Source organism: Eurosta solidaginis, chromosome 3, assembly GCF_040869045.1.
Source record: "Eurosta solidaginis isolate ZX-2024a chromosome 3, ASM4086904v1, whole genome shotgun sequence".
NCBI classification, from domain to species: Eukaryota; Metazoa; Arthropoda; class Insecta; order Diptera; family Tephritidae; genus Eurosta; species Eurosta solidaginis.
In genome coordinates this window covers 133,428,090-133,451,850 of record NC_090321.1, presented here as the reverse complement: position 1 = coordinate 133,451,850, position 23,761 = coordinate 133,428,090, and the positions used below count along the sequence as shown (strand labels likewise).

General features: G+C 34.0%; 2 protein-coding genes, 1 long non-coding RNA gene and 1 pseudogene across 3 annotated transcripts in view; 3 read left to right on the top strand and 1 right to left on the bottom strand.

Moving 5' to 3' along the window:
• Lipt1 (Lipoyltransferase 1) overlaps positions 1 to 23,761 on the top strand; it is a 514,034-nt gene that overhangs the window by 451,290 nt on the left and 38,983 nt on the right. The window lies entirely within an intron of this gene.
• On the top strand, positions 279 to 6,430 carry LOC137244286 (uncharacterized). The gene is made up of 2 exons (XR_010950877.1): positions 279 to 5,763; positions 5,933 to 6,430. It is a non-coding gene; the product is annotated as an uncharacterized lncRNA (long non-coding RNA).
• The window catches only part of Shark (SH2 ankyrin repeat kinase), a 418,475-nt gene continuing 395,247 nt past the window's right edge, over positions 534 to 23,761 (bottom strand). Inside the window, exons 6-8 of the mRNA XM_067773047.1 lie at positions 1,329 to 1,891; positions 1,104 to 1,275; positions 534 to 1,044 (exon numbers count right to left, since the gene is read on the bottom strand). Of these exons, the coding sequence (XP_067629148.1) occupies positions 720 to 1,044; positions 1,104 to 1,275; positions 1,329 to 1,891 (1,060 nt within the window). The 3' untranslated portion in view covers positions 534 to 719. The remainder of the gene's footprint in view (positions 1,045 to 1,103; positions 1,276 to 1,328; positions 1,892 to 23,761) is intronic.
• On the top strand, positions 7,691 to 8,670 carry LOC137243040 (uncharacterized; annotated as a pseudogene).

The window sequence follows — 23,761 nt, the reverse complement described above, 5'->3', positions numbered from 1 at the left end:
TTTTAAAATGTTCATTAACCCCTTTCATTTGATACCCATATCGTACAAACAAATTCTAGGGTTACCCTCGGTTCATTTTCCTACATGGTTATTTGTCCTTATGTTGTCACCATAGAGTATGTAATGTTCGGTTACACCCGAACTTCGCCTTCCTTACTTGTTTTCTTTATCAATAACATTTCTTAGTGTCGTGACTTCTATAATATTAATATCGACAATTCGGTGCTGGGTTTTCCCTTCTTAATGGTTTTTATTACAAGTTCGCAAATGTCGATAATTTTTTTTTTATATTGCGAAAAATGTTCTTCTGCCAATATAAATAAGAAATCGACTACCCAGACACTTCAAATAAATCTCCTGCCATCCAAAGCCAGTGTCTGTATAACGGGTGTAACGGCTTCTGTCCTTGCAAACACACGAACCCCAGTTTGTACACTTTATTTTGACACTGAAGTATTTCCGATTTTTCGTCCATAGCCTTTTTTGTTGTGAGTTTTATTTTGTTTTTGCCTTAAATTGAAAGGAATTACATATTTTCTATTACATCAGACGTGTATACACTTTCTTTGGATACTGACTGTATTTTCATATATTTTTCAAGATTGTAGCTTTTCTGACAGCAACGCTTCTCACTTCCACTCTGTCGTCAGCCTTAAACATATATAGCAAATATACAGTAAGACTACCTTAATTAACATAAAGTATCGAATATGTACAACTCAACTAATACTTTTAGTCTTAACAAGTTCCATTATATTTTGATAGTCTGGATCGTTGATAAAAAATTCCATCAAGAACCTGAAGGTTGGCCGATCTTTTGGATTATATTGCCAGCATTTTTCCATAATATTATAAATATTGGGGGGACAAACTGATGGCTGACACAAACGTTTTCCGTCTTCAATTAATTGTACAGCTTCGGAACCTAGCATGTCTCCATAAGGTGCTTCACCTAGTGAAAACATTTCCCATAATGTTACACCGTAAGACCATACATCACTTGAATGTGAAAATATACCGTTTTTGTAGCTTTCTGGTGCGTACCTTGACAATGTGAATGTTTATGAAATAATTGTAATAAACATACTACTTCTAAATATTACCATTTAATTGGCCATTTTCCACCATGGCGGGCTTCATAGAAGGAATTGTCCGATCCTAGTGCACGAGATAAACCAAAGTCACTAATTTTTGCCTGATGCAATGATGCTAAAAGAATATTTCGAGCTGCCAAATCGCGATGTACGAAATGTTCAGCTTCCAGATACTGCATTCCTAAAGAATTCCATATTAATATTAAATCATATTTTGAACGTAATAGTTTATACCACAAGCTATTTGCGATGCCCAAAGTTTTAGTTCGCGATTTGGATAAAGTTGTCTACGATTGTTTTGAATAAAATTTAACATCGATCCAAGAGGAACTAGCTCTTGGATCATCATCAAATTATTCCTTTTAGAAAGTCCAATTAACTGGACAATACAATGATGTTTTAAACGAAACATTACAGAGGCCTCACGTAAAAAATCATGCTTACTAGTGCGACAATGTTCATCACGTAACGTTTTAATCGCTATCTCACGATAGACTTTATGGTCATTAACTTCATTATCACAACTCTTCAATCGACCACGATATACAGATCCGAATTCCCCTTCGCCAATAACGTCACACAATTTAACGTTTTCGTAGGGAATAAAATAATTTACAGAAACATCACTAAGAGTATTAACATTTCCATTTTCTTTTGCTGCTGTGGGATTGTATGAATCAAACCATTCGGAATAGCTATAGAGGGCTTGAGACGTATGTGGAATCATTACTTTATTAATATCTTCTTTGATATTATTGTTCTCAGTTATGATATCTTCACTTGTATCGCATTTTGACCTGTGAAAATAGAAGAGAAAAGATTACACACATAGAAGTATGTCAATAAAAAAATAAATCTTACTTTTGATGTAACAATTTACTTGTTAAGCTATTACATAGGTACATATCGTTACCTTAATTCACAAAGGCCCAACAGTGTTTTCGAAACTTCGTTTTTCTCAGTGAAGGTGAAGATAAACTTTTTTGTCAATTTCCACGTAAATTTTTTAGGTTAGTCCTTTGCTAACTAAGGCCTTTTTTTGATCGCTTCTAATTTTTTTTTGGTCGCTTAGAAAAAAATTTCAACCAACACAAATATTCTCACTTAGTTTGCTTTTGTTTTCCACTTTATATTTTGTTCTGAGCATGCGGAAAAAATTAAGAAGCTAGAGAAAAAATACGCATAATGGGACGTTGAATTGAAATTTTTTCTAAGCGAGCAGAAAAAATTTACTAGAAGCTCAACCATATTTGGGTATTATGTATGAAATGTCAATTCAAATAAATTGTTTTTGTTATTGATATTTTAAGCGACGAACCCATGATGTAGTGTAAACAGCCAACAATTTAATGCCAAGTATTTAAATCAGTCTAATATGCTACCCTGATACAAAAATAGTCTAAATGTTCATCAACACATAAATATGCATTTGATAATTATTGCTGACATAGCCATTCACACGATTTAATACAGGTGTGTGTACAACACACAACCAAACAAATTTGAATTCTAGCAAATTTGCAAACATTGCATTTCCCATAGAAGTCACAGCTCAACACAGATGTGTAGGTACATATTTTGTATCGAGTTGTATGTATGTACGTAAGTATGTATGCTTAAGGTAGATATGCATGTAAGTATGTATGCTTAAATGTAAATATGTATGTAAGAATATGTTTAGAATAATTTAATATAAATAAGCTGAAATATTTGAATAAAAATTCATTCAGAATTCACTCATTAAGGTCATAACTCTTTTTATTGCATTTTAATATTTTACATGGCGATCCTGCCTATGATTCTACTGGCTGAATTATCAGCCTAATTTCATAGCTGGCAATGATTTTACTGGCTGATTACAGCCTAAGCCTTGTAAAAGAAGCAAATAATGTTTTCGATGAATTAAATTCGGAGCACTCAAAAATGACGCAATTTAGCAATTTTTATGATAATTCACGGGCTTTATAATCGAACTGATGCAGGAGCAGTGGATATGACCAATTTGGAGCACTCAAGAATGAAACCATTTAGCAATTTATGGGCTTTATAATCGAACTGATGCAGGAGCAGTGGATTTGACCAATTTGGAGCACTCAAAAAATGACGCCATTTAGCAATTTTTATCATAATAAATTACGGGCTTTATAATGGAAATTATGTAGGAGCAGTGAATATGACCAGTAAAAATATTGATATTACCTTGGAGGGAACATAACGGTGATAAGGTGGTATAAACGGTGATAAGGTGGTATAACAACAGGACTGGCAGCATAAGTATAAGAATGCATAATAAGTATAATCAGCTTAATTTTGAAATAGTTTTAACAATTTAGACATTATTTTTAAGCAGGAAAAATATTCGGGCAACCTAACGGCTGCCTATTGACAAGCAACAATTAAAATTTCTGCTGCAAAAACCTTTTTTTTTTTACTAATTTTGAGATATGTTCCCAGAAGAGGACATATAAATCATAGCCAATTTGACCAAATTTTCGACAAATTAGTTAAACTAAATTAAAATTTCCAGCAATGTAAACATTTGGGTGTTGAAAAAAAAATTTTTTTTGAAATGTTTAATGATGTTTTACCAAAATACAAAAAGAGAAAAAAAAATGAAAAAAAAGAAAATAGCATGGGAATTAATTTTTAATAGTTAAACAAAAAAATAAAATAAACTGTATTTAACAATTCATCATCTAAAAAAAATTCAGAAGATTTTGTAAGAAAATTTAAAAATGTTAAAAATGTTAAATTAAACAAATTTTCCCTTAAGAACAAAAATTTTTAGAAATAAACCTTTTAAATAATAACTTCTATAATGCTCACTAAATAAAGAAAAAATAATAAAAGTAAAAAGGAATGCTTAATATAATAAACATAAAAAACAAATAAATAAGCATAAATTAGCATTTTTCCCCCACCCCCAAAGAAACAGGAATAAATTTCTAATTTCTGTTTAATTTTGCCTTTCAATCATAATCTTTAAAATGTCTTCGTGGACAAAAATTAACCCCATAGTTGGTTACGAGGTAGGAAAACGAAACTCTGAAACATCAGAGAATAGAATATTAAAATATAAACCACCAGCTGAACCAGAGCCAAAAATTAACCCAAACATTTCAGATGTTAGGCTAGCAGTTTCAACCTGCGGAATCGTGCTTTGATATAATATTCAAATTTAGCACCCTAAATCCTCTAAATTCAACCCAATTTCGATAATAACAGTAAATATTACAAATGAATCACTGCAAAATGCCTCACTCAATAGAAGAATTTATTAAGACAGCTTCATTAGCACTGTCTAGGTTAAAGAATTTGCTAATTCACAGTAGTAGCTGTCAAAGTAGAAGATTTATACCAGAAACCTTTCGCAACATACGTACCTTACGTAAGTGGAAATATGCAAAATACCTAAAGTTACCACAAGATCGGAAACTTCAAAACCAGCCATAATGAAGAAAATAAAAAGTCACAAAGAGAACCTTATTATAAATAAAGCGCTTAATAAATAAATTTGCAATTAGACATGTCACGCTCGCTTTCATCCAAAAGGATAGAAAAATTGTAGCGTAATACAAGCAAGTAGATTTTTGAGGAAGTTATTGACTTAGGACAATATTCAACCAGGCTTAAAAATGCCGGCAATCTAGGACTTGTGAGAGAAAAAGACAGTTGTCCCTTAGGAGACAAATTGGTCAAGAACAATGAATACTCGAGTAAGCATATTTAAAAATAAAAAAAAATAAAATAGGTACCCAAGTTCTCAAAGATCTAATATTTGCATTGACCCCAGAAGTTATGCATGTGACAAATGTCGACAGAAATTAAAGAAATTCTTCATAAATATCATGACGATACCATCTGGGAAGGCCACCCAGAAAATCGCATGACACATAAGATCTAATAAAAATATTGCTGGAAAATATGAAAAATGGTATAAGAGAATATGAAAAATGTTTGCATCCACTGTACCCTTTTGTTTAACCAATTATCACTATATAACTACTTCTTGCTCTAGCAGAAACTGAATTTACCCAATCTACTGTATATAATACGTTCAAATATCCCGCTTTTTTAGAAAAATGTAAATTTTCAGCAAATGTTGACTGTAACCATCCTCCTATTCTATACGCTTTAATTTTATTAACAATGCAAAAGCTTTGTTTAATAGAAATAGTCAAGGTAAGGAAAACTAAATCTCCTTTATTTAGTCGATAGGATATACTAAATCATTAATCTTCATTATTTTTTAAAAATATAAATATAAGTTTGACCTGTTTCATCAAGGAAAATCTCGCCTTTTAGAGAGGTCATAAGGTAAATAGTAGAGATACATATAGGGCCCTGTAGAATATAAAATACCGATAGGAAAATAATCACCCCTATTCTGCATTTCGATTACGTTCCCGTTCTACGCTCCGCTTTAATCGAAGTTTGGTATTCTGCATTACGACGGAATCGTAAAGAGAAGAGGAAGAGCAAATGATTTTTCGAAATCAGCTGTTGGTACGGAATGTGTGAACATTGGAACAAAATAAATTAAAGAAAATTTGTAAAAAAACACTGAAAAACGTTTATATTTTATTGTCCACGCCATTTTGTACAAAAAAAAGCAATATTATATATTGCCTCAGTGTTATATTTTTTTGAGTGAAGTGCTTTCATAATTGTAAGTGTGTTTTTGTCGTTCTTTTGGCCAATTCCCTGCCGTGGCCACCGAGTTTTGTTAAAACGGATTCCTGCACGAATATAGTTAACATTTTCTGAATTTTAAGGATGCTAATCTCATTGCACTGGCCTAAATTACTTTATAAAGGTTTATTTATTCTTTCCGCAAGGATTGTTTACGTTTTCGCTTCACCTTCCTCTACGCCGGCAGCTTGCTTTGGCATATAACTGGACCCAACGAACAGACACAAATTATAGCTGTCTATTATAATGGAATCAATAGCCGCGGCGTTATTTGTGGAGTTGGAAAGCAACGCATACGAAAATGGCCAGGCGAGAATGGAAAGGCAAATACTGCGAGATTTGTGTAATCTATTTGAGATGAGTGACGAATTGTAAGAAATTGAACTTAAAAGTGGTAAAGTTTAATGACATATTTTCTTATCTAGGTTCAAAAAAAAACTTTCGACTTAACAAGGATGCTTTCAAGTATGTGTTAGATACTTTTGCGGGGCAAATACGTCCAAGGACTTCGACATCGACATATTGTTTTTGACCTGGAAACATATAAAAAACAATCATCATCAAGCCTTCTACGTTTCTTAACAAGTTTTACTTACATTTTTGTTAAAATTCTGTTATAAATTAATAAAAAAATAAAAAGAAAATATTTTTCCGGCAACTAATTTACAACTTAGAAAAACGGAACTACGATCGAAATGCAGAATACAAAAAATCGAATGATTCGAAGTTGGATCGAAAGAGATTGGAACACAGAATACCAAAATTGCCAAATCGAAAAAATTCCAATCCAAGTCGAAATGCAGAATAGGGCTGAATGTTATTAATAACCCTGTAGAATAGGAAAAGTAATTTTATTAATGACCTGCGGAATAGGAAATTCAATAGAAAAATAATTTTATTGATGACCTGCGGAATAGAAAGTATCAAGAGGAAAAATAATTCTATAACCCTGCAGAATATAAAATACCGATAGGAAAATAATTTTATTAATAACCTGAAAAAAAAACAAAAAAAAAAGATATCAATAGGAAAAATTATTTTAGTAATACCCTATAAGGAAGAAGAAATCGATGAAAATAATAATTTTACTCCAATACCCTATAAAGAAGAAAATACTTATAATAAAAATAATGACACTTTAATCCCATTTAGAATAGGAAATGAGGATAAGCAAAAATTTCTCAGTAACATAGAGAATAGCAATATCATAAATAATAAGAAAATAAAAATACACAAAAATAGACTTAAATTAGTAGAATAAGAAAAGGTTCAACCTACAAACATAAAATACAAAAGTAGAATTAATTTATAAAAATAGAATGCTCATGCATTCTCCAAATGCATAAGCATTCTGAAAAAAAGGGAGATGTAGTGTAAACAGGCAACAATTTAATGCCAAATATTTAAATCAGTCTAATATGCTACCCTGATACAAAAATAGTCTAAATGCTCATCAACACATAAATATGCATTTGATAATTATTGCTGATATAGCCATTCACACGATTTAATACAGGTGTGTGTTCAACACACAACCAAACAAATTTGAATTCTAGCAAATTTGCAAACATTGCGTTTCCCATAGAAGTCACAGCTCAACACAGAGTGTAGGTACATATTTTGTATCGAGTTGTATGTAGGTATGTAAGTATGTATGCTTAAGGTAGATATGCATGTAAGTATGTATGTCTAAATGTAAATATGTATGTAAGAATATGTTTAGAATAATTTAATATAAATAAGCTGAAATATTTGAATAAAGATTCATTCAGAATTCACTCATTAAGGTCATAACTTTTTTTTATTGCATTTTAATCTTTTACAATGATGGAATTATAGAAGGTGGCGGATGTAAGCAGTTTCTCGCTCTAACGCCGCCATCTTGAACGCCCTTAGAAATAAGAATGTGGTCGCTTTACAAAACTCCGTTTTTATTCAGAGGAAAAAATTTATGTAAAACTCATGATGTAATTACAAGGTGGCTGACGTTGGCAGCTTCTCTTTCTAATCCGCCATCTTGAACTCCCACTCTCAAACTCAATTTGCCTCTTTGCCAAACTGCCTTTTTATTCAGAGGAAAAATCGTAGTAAAACCCATAAAAATCAATTTTCCTGGAAAAGTATGCAACAGCATCACTTTTTTTCTCCAATTCTATTTTGTGTTGACTTTTCTATAGCTCAAACTAGTGACAATTCTCAAAAAAATCATTATTTTTTCAATAAAAACATTTAAATTTGCCATTTTTTAGTTCTATGAGAAACCCGATCGAATATATTCAACAGCCCGTGGTCATTTATTTCTCAATCGTTGCTTTTTCGCGGCATTAAATCATCGAAAGTATTGTCCAGAATGTAGACGACCATGCACACGTAACCGAGTGCACCCTACGGAGAACGGTCAGAGTTGGATAAGAAATTATATGATTCCGATGCGGCTGATATGTATACCGATATGCCGATGTGGACACCACTTTTCGAGTTAGAATTAAATGGATCTAGAAATGTACCAATGGCCCCACCTGAACCATCTGATGCTATACAAACTGGAACAGATTCAGCTGGTAATCCAACATGTAGCACGTGTCTATTTTCAAGATCTATTGCCTGCCGCCTATGCACCGGCAAAAGGTCTCGCACACGCTTCACATAGCAATAATGTTTTAGTCAAAACGTCGAGTTATTAAATAATTTCAAACATAAATGGGTGGCCGATTTAAATGGACATCTACCGGAAGGAGCTGTGGTTGGTGGTTATTCGGAATTAGGTGAAACATACATTTCACGTGCTACATATAAAGACAAAATTTTACTAGGCAAAGTACATCCTTCACATAGAGTAATGTATATGCCAAACAATGCCACTGAGGTGAACAGATCTGAATAAGAAGTACATGTTGGTATATGACCAACTAATGACTTCGTATGAATCTTTTACTGTGTCTGTTGTAATATTTTATCCTAACAAAATCATATACCGAAATGTAATCACTTAATGTGTATATGTGTATCTGTTTTTATTATTATCGTAAATATTATTTTAAAGGACAACTTAAATATATAAAACGAAAATTTTTAACTAAAATAGTTGAAAAATTAAGTCACTGAACTTCTTAGACTATTTTGGAGATATTACACAAACTCCTATTAAAACAATCAATCTCACTTTAGAGTTGGGCTGGGCAGCTTCTGCAGAGAACTACTTTCAATCTAACTTTACTGTTTTGGCCCTAGGCATTAGAATTTTACCGTTCCTTTCAGTTAAAGTGACAATATTAAACCCTATTTAACTCAAAGTCGCACTGAAAAACCGGGCGACAGAGTTTAAACTCTAATAACCAGGGGCGGAAACTGTTATTCCTTTTATAATCAGCCTTATTGTAAACTTCATGTGAATAAATCAATCCCATAAATTTTTTATTTCCCATGAACAAAAAATTCGTATCGTTAATTTCATGTGAATCAATCCTTATATTCGAATTTCGAATACGCTACTGTGAACATCACTCATGTTTTGTTTACAAATTTTTGCAGAAAAAATTGCTGTTGTGTAGTCAGACATTTTTATTTTTGCGTTAAATATTAAAATTGTAATGATTAGTGCTTACTTGCGCCTTTGTTTAATTGAAGAAGAAACTAATACCAGTCAGCAATTGGTTGAACGAGTGTCCAGGAGGATATTATGCGACAAGTGTAATCCCCTTGAATTACCCAATGCAAGGTAAACATGCAAATAATTATACTCGTAAACCAAATAAATAATCGCGTTTTAACTATTTATACATAGCTTTCACCAATTGTATAGAATAAATAAGCCGGCGTTCAAATATTCAGCTGCTCTAAGATTTTTTGGTGAAGGAGCATACCAAAAAGGAGTAGGGAGGCAAGTGGATGTTGGCTTATCGCAGTCAAGTTTTAGCCACGTCTTGTCTGAAGTATTGAATGTTTTTGAGGAGTGCCTTTGCAATCAGTGGATAAAAAGGCCTACTAAAGACGAAATGCGTGAAATTGCTTTGGATTTTCATCAACAATTTAATATCGCAGGCATTATTAGCTGCATAGATGGCATACACGTTAGAATTATAGACCCTAGGAATAATAAACACTTATATTATAACAGAAAGGGTTACTATAGTATGAGTGTTTTGCTGGTAGATTGGTAAAATTTGTGTATGCTTTTACGCATGTTAAGAATTTTATCTGCAGGTATGTGATAACAAAATGGCAATAAGATACGTCGATGCTACACACGCTGGAGCCTGCGATGACTCATTAATTTGGAATAAAAGTGAATTGAGGGTTTAAATGGAGCAGGATTACTTGCTAGGCACTAGAAATGTTTGGCTGCTAGGTAAAATTTTAATGAAATCTGTAAGTCCCAAAATCAAATTTTGTTCATAGGCGACGCTGGATATCCACTGGAGCCTTGGTTGCTAACACCCCACAGTTCATCGGAAGAGGGCTCCACAGAAAGCAAATTTAATGAGGTTCATGCACGTTGACGTAGCATTGTGGAAAGGACCAATGGCGTCTTAAAAAATAGATGGAGGTGTGTACTAGGAGCCAGAGAGCTACATTATTCGCCTAAGAAAGCAGCTCAAATTACTAATGTCTGTTGCGCGTTGCACAATATATGCTTAAAGTATCTATGCGATGACACACCTTTTATTTCATATAGAGCTTCTCAACCGGAAATTTCTGAACACATGCAGTTTGAAGAATCTGAATCGCATTCATCATACCTCAATGAGGCTAAGCGTATTAGAGCAAATATAGGCAATTGCCTTATGTAAATTTATGACAAAATGTTTTTATAATTGAATGACACTCTTCAAAGAAATGTCTGATTTGTATTAGCTCAAAAGCGGCTTTATTGTTAATCGTCCTTTACCAATTTGAAAAAATAAAGTACATAAAATAAATTTTTTTTACAAAAACGTTCGAAACAATCTAATTAATGCCTAAGCTTTTCTTTGCAGCAAGTATTTTCAAATTTTGAACCTCGATTTGGCTGTTTATAAGTATGAGTTTACGGTCAACTTCAATTTCCGAATTGTGGCGTTTTGTTTCCTTTAGTAAACTGTTTTGAATATTTTGAAAGTTTTCGAGGCCTTGGTTTAATTCCTTTAAGTGGGTTCTATTTCAGTATAGTGATGACTCTGGATTTCCAAGCCCTTTCTGACGTTGTCATTCATTTCTTTTTGAACATCTAGTTCAATGTTTAATAGCTCCGAAGGGTTAATTTTTTTGCGAGTTTGCTGGCTGGTTTTTTGTGCAGGCAAAGCACTTTCCCTTTGCGTGTCACCGGCAGTTTCGGTGCTATTTTCGTCCAAGCATGGACAATAAAGTTCCTTTTTAGAGTCCTCACTAGAGCTGCTGTCTTCATCACTACTGTTATTTTCACGTTGCTTACCAGTTGATTTCGTTGCATTCAAACCAAAAGGCTTGCCATCTTCGCCACCTTCCGCAGCTGCTACTGACGCAGTTATATCCAAAATTGACTGTTCTAATACAGAAAAAACATGTTGCTTGCAAGGTCCTCCACCGGTCTTTTTCCGATTTTTGGTATTTTCGACAGCCTTGTTTCGTACGTATCGATTTTGATCAATCCAAACCTGTCTATATAAATTATGCACATTCCATAGCCACATTGCATTGATAGTCACCTTTTTCCATTCGGAGATTGATTTTGATGGTGGGCCCATGCTATTGAGGGAATTGTTCAATTTCTTCCAAAAAGCCAGCACTTTATCTTTATTTGTTTTTTGGAAGCCCTTTCCTATTTCAGGATTTTCGGCCATAGTGCTTACCAAGAAAGTCAACTGAGTTTTGTTTATAGACCTAAGTGATATAAAATAATTCTTAACTAAGTTTAATAAGCAATAAACAATCCTTACATTTTATCGAATGTTGTTTCCCACTTTCAGTTTTGCGAACAAATTCTATACATTCACGTGGAAAAAAATTTGTTGACGGTTAGGGTAATTTTTCGAAAATGGGAAATTTTTCACATGTGAAGTTTACAATGAGAACAGAACAAATGTGGGAATTTTTCCATTGGGAATTGCATTCACGCGAAGTTTACAATAAGGCTGAATATAATTCCTTGAAAAACTATTAATTTTGGACTTTCAATATATTTGGATCAAGATAAAAATTACTTTCGGATTTTTATTACCTCAGTCCGATAGAACTACTTAAACTCGGACTTTTAAAAATAAAAGTCCGGAAATAAAAGTTAAATCCCGACTTTTATTTTTTAAGGCCAAAATAAAAGTCCGGCATGATAACAAAGAAACGGCTTAACCGAAATAAAAAAAATTTAGTTCCGATAAGTCGTATCTTAAAAAATAAAAGTCGGGATTTAACTTTTATTTCTGGACTTTTATTTTTAAAAGTCCGAGTTTAATTAGTTCTGTCGGACTCAAGAAATATAAAATACAGATTTTACTTTTATATGTGGACTTTTATGTAAAAAGTTCGAAAAATAAAAAGGATGTATGATTCGACATATTCACCTAAATTTTTTGACCCGGACTTTTTTGACTCCGAAAAGAATATAATTATTATTTCCTGTCCCTGCTAATAACAAGAGATATTTTTCGAATTTTTCTGTAAATCGACGTGGCATACCAAATCCAGCATTTTCCATATTTTTTTACAAAGGAGTTCAATGACAAAAAAAAAATGTTAAAGCGCTAGTTATTGTTGTGCAGTGTGAATGAAATGACTCTTTCACAGTTGAACATAGTCTTAATTTTAAAATTCAAAATTGTCGTGCAAGTTACTTATGTCGTTTATGAAGGTAAATAGGAAGATATGGCATACATGTAGAAGACCGCTCGAACATATCCCATTTTATATATCAAATCTTTTACGGATATGAAGCATTTAACTATCAGTTCTCCTTCAAACTCATCGTGAGCATATTTTACTAGAAATATAGGAGTATTACAAATATAAATAGTACACTATCCATAAACCTAATTTCATCCAAATCGGTTGAAGCGATTCAGAGTAGTACTGAATATATAAATATACAAAACGAATTTTTAAATTTTAAGTTTTAAGATTAATGTAGGTTATATTTTAATCTAAAAACTAAAAAAAAAATCCAGTTTCGTTACCATCAAGGATTTAATGCTTTTATTCAAAAAAGTATCCAATTTAATACTTCTACGGCTTCTTCTGTTCTTCCCCTTTCTCTCATAATTCGTATTATGTGGGAGTCTTCAGAATGAGCTGTCACGACATAGAACACCTGGCTTTATTACATCATGTGTAAAACTATACAAATCGTTTTTTCTGAAAAAATATGCAACGGCATCACTTTTTTTCTCAAATTCCTCTTTGTGTTGACTTTTCTATCATTCAAACGTGTGACAATTCTATATAATGACTTTGTCTATTTGAACACAATTAATAAAAATCGCATATTTTCTGCGTTTAATGATGGTAAGATGTTGCAATTAATATAAATTCGATGATTAATGTTTCAAATAAATTTTTGCATCTTTCCTTGTAGGTTTCGCCTTGCATGCACTGAACGGAGTGTTATATCCATAATGTATTGATAGAAGGTGGCGGAAGATTAACAACCGACAATATTGAAAGTAGCGCTGATGGTTTAACAAGAATAAGTAGCTCTGAAAATTCACTGGAAACTTCTGCAACTACGTCAGCTGCAAATGCGACAGCTGAGTATTTTGCCATTAATAAAATAACCGTAAAACCTGCGGCAACATTAATGCCGGATAGCGTAATAAGAGTTAAGAAGGAAGCTCTTGAAGATTGTAAACTAACGGATGAATGTTCAAACGAAAGTGCAGGCTAAGGAAGCACAAGCTCTTGTCGTAGAAAGTCAACAAGAAAATGTGCTAGGAATATATATTAAATCAGAACAAACAGATAAAAATGTAGCAGCTGCAGATCAGAGCACAACTGCAATAACAGCAACTTCTGCCACGTTTGGAGAAGTAGCAACTATAGCCCCAGTTTTACCTCTTCTACCAACTACTTCTGCTGCCAATAAAAACACAGAAACTGCCGAACATGACGAAACATTACCAGAGAGTTTCTTTGACGATCTATTACAAAATGCTGATGATATCACTGCAGCTGCATTACAAGCGGCTGTACCAGCAGCAGTGGCTACTCCGACCCCAGTAGTTACAGCCATACCAATTAATGAATTCGAAGTAAAAAGTGAACCAACTCTTAACGAAGTAGCGCCCGAACCAACACAATCAGCGAACATATCAGACAACTTTTTTGATGATTTACTTGTTGATCATGCTGCAGAGCGTCTTGAAGATGTAAATAATGATTTAAAAAGAAAATTTAGCGAGCGTTTGAAAGAATTAGAACAACTTGAATCCATTACAAGTAAGGCACATAAAAAGCATAAAAAGAAATCGCACAAACTTACACATGTCGAAGCTATGGACATGGAAGAATCTCCAGATGAAAAGCACAAGCGCAGCAAGAGACGTGAAATGAGAATGTCCACCCACTTTCGCTACAATCACCTATGCGTATACGCGTTAAAAGCGAGTTTTCAAATGTGCCACTTGAGACAATTAATTTAGTTGAGACGATGAACCGACAACAAGTAGTGCAGCCGCTACTGCATCCGCTAAAGCTAAACAAAATACAAACTGGGCTTCTACAGGTCGCTTGCGCATTAAATCTGAATTTGCCACATTCCCCACAGAATCGCCCACAATTGAAGAGGTTACAACCTGATATTAGTATGCCAGTGCGTGAAAGTGAGCTCTTCCAGCGTCGCACTAATGTAAATAGAAATGGACTCATTATTGATATGACTGAGTTGTTAATAGGCTAAACTTAAACTTACTTAAATTTGTAATTTTTTTGTCATATCCTTTGTAGTGGAGAAAGATGTCGAAAAATCTCGTCAGCAACCACCTAAGAATCTTTTGCCCGCAGATAAAATCCAGCATGGTAAACAATTAGTTGTTTAAAATTTTGGCCTGGGATTAAAATACAAAAAAAAAAAAAAAAAATCCTTTATTCTAAATACCCAATTTCAAAAAATGTTTATTAGAAAAATATCATGTTACCTATTTTCTATTTGTTATCAAAGCAACCCCATTTTTGCATAGACATACTTCTAAGTCGGGGCCTTCCACCGCGATAAACGCCATCAACAAATAGATAAATTGCGGATTGCATTAAGAGCCCACCACCGAACAGTTCTCGTAGCGTTAGACTTATTGCTGTTATACACTAAATCACGGAACGATGCTGCAAGACTTGGAAGGGTTCGCCCTTCGTCTAGTCTCAAAAGGTGACTGCAAATTATCTGTCATGGACGGCAGGCAACGGTACAGTTCAGGAACGTAACATCTAAGCCCAGAATAATTAAACAAGAGCACCCACAGGCATTGGCGGATCCAGGGGGGGGGGGGGGGGGGAGGGGGAAATAATTTTTTTTAAGCATTTGGTACAGGACCTAAATAATTGATTAAATTTCAAAATTTTTCACAATAGCTATTGTTAAATTTAAAATCAAACTACACACTAATGGAAATTTTGGGTAAGCTTTTATCTAAATCAACTTCCTCAGCAACGGTAATAGCTAGGGCTGTAAAATTTTCAATAAATAGTAAATGTTAAGAAAAACGGTTCCGAAGACTATAATTTTTCAAAGCTTAGCTTAAAAAACGTAAAGCTTTTACCAGTTCAAGACGTTGATATCTTGAATTTTAAAGTGGTAAAAAAGCAGCTTCAGTGGTATTTGGGGCAATATGATCGAATTTATATTTCTTTACAAATTGTTTATTGGTTTCGAGGAATTTTTGCAAAGCGATTTAAAATTCACATATTTTCCAGTAACAAAAAATCTAGTTAAATTAAAGTTTTAAAACTAAGTAGGAAATAACGTTTTGAGTCGCCCAATTTTGCGATTTTTACCCGTTTTTTTTAATTGTAAGCAATAACTCAAATAAATCAAAATCATAATTCTTATAGATTTTGAAATTCTACAGAAATATCTAAGTTTAATGAAAATTTCTCTTGTGAACTGTATATGAGCCGTTTATTTTGAAAGTGGCATAAGTCATTTCATGTCGTTTAGGTTCAGTGGTAATTTGTTTGTATCTCTCCTCGCCTCCAGTTTTTTAGAGTCCAATATCCAAAAGATGCAATTCTTATTATTATTTTATAATTGTAGAACCATCTATATATGCATTCGTTCAAAAATAACAATGCATTTAAGACCATGAGTTGGAAATGACTTATGCCACTTTCAAAATAAACGGCTCATATTTATATACTAAAAAAAAAATAAATGTAAGGCGCGATAACCTCCGAAGAGATCTAAGGCCGAGCTTCCCTTCCAATTTGCGTCGTGCTCCTCTTGATTTTCCCTACAAATTGGCCGGAAGGGACCTACATGTTTTATGCCGACTCCGAACGGCATCTGCAAAGCAGATGAGTTTTCACTGAGAGCTTTTCATGGCAGAAATACACCCGGGGTGCTTGCCAAACACTGCCGAGGGGCGACCCCGCTTAGAAAAATTTTCTTCTAATTGAAAAATCTTATTTCTAAAATTTTGATGTTGCTTTGCCCGGGAGTTGAACCCAGGGCATACGGTGTGATAGGCGGAGCACGCTACCATCACACCACGGTGGTATTTATATACATATGTACATAATATTCGAATTTAATTTTAAGGAAATGTACTTTTTAAATTTATTTTCACACTTCTAAATAATTTTAAAACAGAAAATTTGAGTTATAAACAACACTTCCAAAATTACAAACCAAAGATATCGATATAGTTTCTGCAGTTAAGCTTATTGATATGACCACATCAAGTTTACAGCGACAACGTGAAACTAGCACTGACTCTTTTAAAAACCTTTTCAACCAGGCTAAGGCTATCGCGAATGAGATTGGTGCAGAAATCACGGTCCCCAGAATCACCGGGCGGCAAAATAATCGACCAAACATTCAGACTCAGTCAGTTGAGGATTGTTACCGAGTTGTAGTATATATTCCTTTTCTAGACTTTATTATAAACGAAATGTCATCCAGGTTTCCTAACGCCTCCATGCAAAGAATTGGGCAATTGCAAAAGTTGCTGTCCCAAAACTTCAGCGATGAAGATTTGGAGAACGTTTTACAAGGCGCAGAAGTATATAAAGAAGACCTTCCTTGTTTTCGAGCTTTTAAGGGTGACTTAAAAATTTGGAAAGAAATGATAGAAAATATTGCAGATTCTGCAGCAGATGCCTACAAACGAGCAACGGCGTTGCCAAATATTAGAACTCTTTGTCAATTGCTGTATACGTTTCCAGTGACTACCAGCACTGCCGAGCGATCTTTCTCCACCTTACGCCGATTAAAGTCGTATCTTCGCAACAGGATGACAGGAAAGCGTTTGAATGGATTGGCTTTAATGCATATCAATGATGATATTGCGGGAAAAATGGACCCTAATGAAGTGCTGGACATTTTCAGCAGGAAATATAAAAGAAAAATGCCTTTACTGTACACTTAATTTTTTATTATTTTGACACTTTTATAAGCCTTCCTATATATGTATGTATATACTTCAACCTCTATAAATAACTTTGAAGTAGGTATGCTACTTCTAAATATTTATATAAGTTCTTGTTAACTTTTTTGCGGGTTCGTTGTGTGTTCCCCCTCCCAAAAAAAATGCTGGATCCGCCCCTGCCCACAGGGTGGTGCTCTATCCCCGCTTTTGTTTAACTTTTATATATGGAAGCCCTCTCGCCACCTGAAGGAGTTACCATTGCATCCTACGTCGATGGCTGCACGATAATGGCTAAAGGTCCCGGCCCAACTATTGATGAGATATGCAACAAAATAAACGACAATCCTCCTCGCCTTTCCAGTTTCATCGCCTCGCGAAACCTGACATTGTCAACTACCAAATCTTCGGCAACTGACTGTCTTAAGTAAATAAATAAATGTTTACTGATAAGCTTTTCATGCAGAAATTCACTCGGAGTGCTTGCCAAATCACTGCCGAGGGGATGACCCCGCTTAGAAAACTTTCTTCTAATTGAAAAAAAACTTGTTTCTAAAATGTTTATATTGTCTTGCCCGGGCGTGAACACAAGATCTTCGATGAGGTAGGCGAAGCAAGCTACAACCACACCGCGGCGGCCGCTGCTTATTAAAAAAATTTCAAATATCACAAAAAAAATGTTTAAAACTCGAATATCTCAAAACGTAAGTTTGTTGAATTAATAAATGTTTCGCTTGTTATCTATAAACAATACTTAGCAACCTAAATAGACACCGTCTCGGTCGTGGTGAAGATAAGCCTTTCAGGTGTCCCTTTAGTTCCCGAAGATTTCGTTGCTGCGAATCTTTGTGGTAAAAATATAAGAAAATCTGAATTAAATAAGCATCAACTTATCCATTGTAACGAGAAGCCGCATAAGTGTGAATTTTTTTGCCTTATAGCACTTACCTAAATTTATTTCAACCATTACTTAATTCTGTTATTATCAAACAGCTTATAGGTACTAACAAGTGCTGCAATTTTAGAAATCTGCGTATTTTTCTACTGGAGAGTGTAGAAGAAATGTGAAACCGGTTTTAGGGTAGCGAAGAAAAAAAAAATATTTTTATTGCCATTATTACCAAATTCAAAAAAGTCATCTGTATTTTAATCGTTATCATTGTCATAACCGCCATTATTCCATCTTCACTTATTCCAAAATGTATACAAATAAATATGTAGATTAATATAAACAACTTATTAATTTAATTTTATCTCAATTTATTAATTTCAAAAACTTGGTAAAATTAAATTAAAGGAAAACTTTGTAATAGAATATAAGTATGAATATAAGTATTTTGTAAGTAATGTTAGTCTTATGTCAATTTTGATGTAAAGTAATTTTTTCTAACGTTAAATTTTCCTAAAACATAAATAAAACTTTAACGAATCGCCAATCTGATGGATCAAATTAGTATTTTTTTCTTAAAATTTCGCAACCTACATAGATACATGGAAATGATTACTGTATCTTTGAAGAAATTCATTTCTACTAAGCGCCAATCCTATTTTTAGATAGCTTGGTATCTTTGAATTTTGTTCTCTAATCCTCTACCTAACCAACGCAGCGCTTGATTTTTCTTTTAAATTTAATTCTAATTTAAGCGGTAAAATGCATTGGACTTTTTTTCAATATAAAAAATCGCCGAAAGAAAACATGTTTTTTTATTTAAATTATATTTAAAATCGTTTCTTTACTTTGCAATCCAATTCTAACATTAAATAAAAAAGTATGAAATTAAGTACTATTTTAAAAATCGGGCCCTCTTTTATGTACTTCCAAAATAAAACCTGGAGCTTACTGGAGCTAAGGGCGTTCGATATGACAGCTGTCAAATCTTCCACCACCTTCTATCATTACATTATGGACGAACCAATAAAACTCAATATTACGATCTTTACTTTCTCACGTTTATTCATCAACTCCCTTATATTTAAAAATGGCTTCACCTAGTGTTGCCAAAATACCTTCAAATGTATATTACTATGGATGCCAATCGTTTATTATTGAAAAAGTATTCAGTACAGTTACACCATCCTGACCTGTAATCGTCCCGATTACGCCTTCATTAAAGAGATTATGGTTTAACCAAGGTGTCATGTTCGCTACTTCCCATATTCCTTCATAACGGATTTGACTAAGTTGAAATCCCTCGACGTCTTTAATTAAATACCTATGATTTGGGGGAACTTTGCAAACTCTGTAAGGACCTTTGAACTTAGGTGCAAACTTTTTACACACACCTGGAGTACTTATATAGTTTTTAAATATAACGTAATCGCCTTCCTTATACGTTCTTTGAATTCGATTTTTATCTTTTAATAACTTATTATAATTTTGAGACTTTAATATATTTGCTACTGCTTTTTCCCTTATTTCTGTCACACTGCGATCGTTTTCGTACAACATGTTTTCTTCCAAATTTTTCTTTTAGAAAATCTATTACATGACCTTTGTGGAACTCCCAAAAGTATTTCACTTGGCGTTGTACCTGTACTACGATGTATCGTATTATTTAACGCAAACTCTATTTCCGGCAAGACCCTATCTAAACTAAAATTAAAGCCGCCACTAGTTAACTTTGCTATCATTGGTGCAAGACTACAATTTACGTGCTCTATTTGGCCATTGGCTTGTGGTGAGCCCGTTGCAATTTTAATGTGTTTTATGTATTATTTTCCAAAAAACTTTCAAAATCTTTCGATGTAAATGCACTGCCTCTATCAAATATCAATACTTTCGGGCGACTATAACTACTGAAATAAGATTTTAAGCAGCTGAGGACCTCCCTCGCGCCTGCTGAACACACCGCATATAATTTAACAAATTTACTAAACGCATTTATAACCAAAAATACATACTTCTTTTTTGAGTGCTTAAGTGACACTGGACCAAAGTGGTCTATATGCAGAGTTTCGAATGGTACGTTTCCCTTTGGTATACTATGTAAAATGTTTCCCGCTTTTTGGTAAGAATGCAATACACTTCAAACAATTTGAAATATATTGCTTAATTTTTTCCTTCATGTTAGGAGACCAATATGCTTTTATTATGGCACTAAAAACTTTATCACACCCCATATGACCCATTTCATCGTGATACATTTTCATTAAATTTCCTTCCATTTCCAATGGTACATAAAATAACATCTTTTGTCCGTATTTCCTGTATATTAAGCCATTCCGCATTTCAAAAACATTGCTCTCCCTATCTTCTAACTTCCCGCGAATCTCAGTAATTCTCTTGTCTCTGTTTTGACAAATTTACAGATTTTGTTCAAATGTGTTTTCTTCAAGTACTAGGATATTTCAAATGCGGCTCAGGGCATCTACATGCAACATTTTACTTCCATTACGATGTTCAAGTATGTATTAAAAATTTTGTAATTAAAGTGCCCATCTGGCTATTCTGAGATTAACTTCTTTCTTATTCAGGTTAGCATAAGAGAACTACAGTCAGTGAATATTTTAAACTTTAACCCTTGTAAATATACACGAAATCTCCGAAGAGCATAAATAATAGCCAAAGCTTCCAACTCAAAGCTGTGATACTTGGATTCGGATTCACTCGTACCCTTGGAGAAAAAAAACTGGATGAAATTTTCCGTCACGTTTCTTTTGTAATAATATTTCCCCAAATCCTAAAGAACTTGCATCACAATGCAGCTCTGTATTATCTCTTGGGTCGTAAATTGCTAAGATGGGTGCCTTAATTAATTTGTTTTTCAGAAGACTAAATCTTCTTCACCAAATGTAAATTTAACGTTCTTTTTAATGAGCTTGTACAAGGGCTGAGCTTCCCGTGAAAAATCTTTCACGAATCTTCTAAAATAAGAACACAAACCCAAAAAACTATGCACAGTCTTTGTATTGTTAGGGATTGGGAAATTAACTATAGCTTCTATATTCTTTTCATTTGGTCGTATACGCTTACTCGATATATTTTACCCTAAATAGCGTATATCTGATTCCATGAAATGGCATTTGTCTAATCTCAATTCCAATTTATTTTGTACTAATCTATCAAATACTTCCTGCAAAATGTCTAGATTATCATCAACGGTACTTGTGGCTATCATTATATCATATAAATAAATTGCAATTTTCTCTGCTCGAATAAGATCATCGAAAACATGGTTGACAAAACGCTGGAATGTTGAAGGCGCATATTTAAGGCCAAAAGGAATTTTTAAAAATTCATATTGGCCCAAAGGTGTTACAAAAGAAGTGTGCTTGACTGATTCTTCTGTCATGTGTACGTGATAAAATGCACTCTTTATATCTAGTAGCGAAAATATACTCTTGTTTGATAGCCGATTAAGCAAATCATAAACTAAAGGCAATGGAAAGTTATCTCTTAAAGTTACCTTATTTAAATTACGGAAATCAGCACATAATCTGATATCACCCGTCTTCTTCCTTACCAACACAATGGGAGAAGAATACTCCGAATTACTAGGTCGAATTATTTGGTTTTGTAATAAATCATCTAAGATAACTCTGACCTGCTCTTTTTCGCTATAAGATAATCTCCTCGGTGGACAATGGAAAGGTTTTTCACCACTCAGTAATAGTTTCATCTCACATCTAATCTTTGGCGTATCGGGGCGCTTACAGTTTACATAAGAATCATGAATCATCTTATTAAATCTTTCTTTTGCGCAAATATTTATATCGACATTTTTTAAACAGAACTCAAACTTCTTAGCTTCAACTTCCATTACCGCATTACACTCTATAAAAACCTGTGTAGTATCAGATTCAATTTTCATTAACCTATGACACTCTTTATCGTATGTATCACTTTCAATTTCGCATTTTGAAATTTTATCTTTACACTCTAATTTTAAATTAGATTCAGCTAAAAAATCCCTACCTAAAATCAACTCATTGTTTCATTTGTTACAAAAAAACTTTTAATTAAATTTTTTCATTTGCAAAAAACACAAAACTGTTTATATTTCCAATAATAGATAAAGGCCTTTTATTTATGCCACTGTATTTCAAAAACACGTTGTTATTTTTATTTAATAATATAACTGGGGGTCAATTCATGTGCGATGAAGTGATGAAGTAAAAAAAAAAAAAATTCATGCCCGCTGTGAAATTTATTTTTTCATTTTATCACATCACTTTTTCATGTTAGGCGATTCCTGTTCTTTGCAATACTCGTTGTGAAAATCTAATAACGAGCACTGTGGTGAATAAAAAAATGATATTTTCTGTCAAAAAAAGAAAATTTAATTAATGAAAGTAGTAAATAAATTCAACTTTTCAATAATAAAAGTAGAAAATGCCCAATATTCGCCTTTTGATTTCATTGAATTCTCATTTTCCTCTCGCGACTGCATCGTAATCCATCAGGATGTGTTCTGCAGTCTCATCTTCGCGATCACAGAATCGACAGAGGCTACTAGACGATATACCTAGTTTATCCAGGTGGCTCTTTAGCCTGCAGTGACCTGTGAGTATGCCTGTTAAAATTCTAAGGCTGCTTTTTGGGAGCTTAATCATGGCTTTATATATCGCTTTGAGCTGTATCCTCCTATCCTGAACTTTCGCGCCAGTGCTGAGGCACACTTTTTTTTGCTTGAACTCTTCCCTTATTGTGTGTGACACTATCGGTATGATGGGCTCGGGTCCTATTGGCTTTTCCGCCGCCGCCAACCTGGCAAGTTCGTTACCATCCACTCCTCTGTGTCTAGGTACCCAGGCTAAACAGACGGTGTTATTGGCCCCTAGACTGCTTAACCTCTACGCACTCAAGGACTGTTGATTATTTAATCTCAACTGAAGATAGTGCCTTGAGCGCAACCTGACTGTCGCTGAGTAAGCGATTCTTTCGTTTGTATATCCCCGCTGTAAATTTATCTCGCACACCGGCTCTTGGCGAAAACTTCGGCTTGGAAGATGCTCGGATATTTTCCGATTGATAGGGACATTTTGGTTCAGGGCCGAAGATCCCCGCTCCTAAGCCCTTCGGTGCCTTCGAGTCATCGGTGTACCATATTATATTGTGTTCCTGGTGAAGCGCTTCAATTCTGGAGGCGTACTATGTACACCTGTTCCCCAGCTCTATTTTGAAGCACTTCTCAAACTTAATTAGCTTCCTCGTGTCATCGCTGGGAAGTTGGATGAGTGGAATTTGCTCCTTCAGCTTCTCCATGTTCCGTGAGTGTATCACTTTGCCCCTTCCACATCCCTCTTTAGCTATGTTTACTAAAGTAATCCTGGCTGCCTGCTCAATTATTATGTGTAGAGGCGTTAACTTAAGCAGCACCCCTATTGCCGCCGTAGGGCATGCTCGCATGGCTCCCATAATGCAGACACATGCCAAGCGTTGAAGCTTCGCGAGTAACTTTTGTACGGTCACCATGGTTGTCCTTGATGCCCAAGCACTACGATAGATCTAAC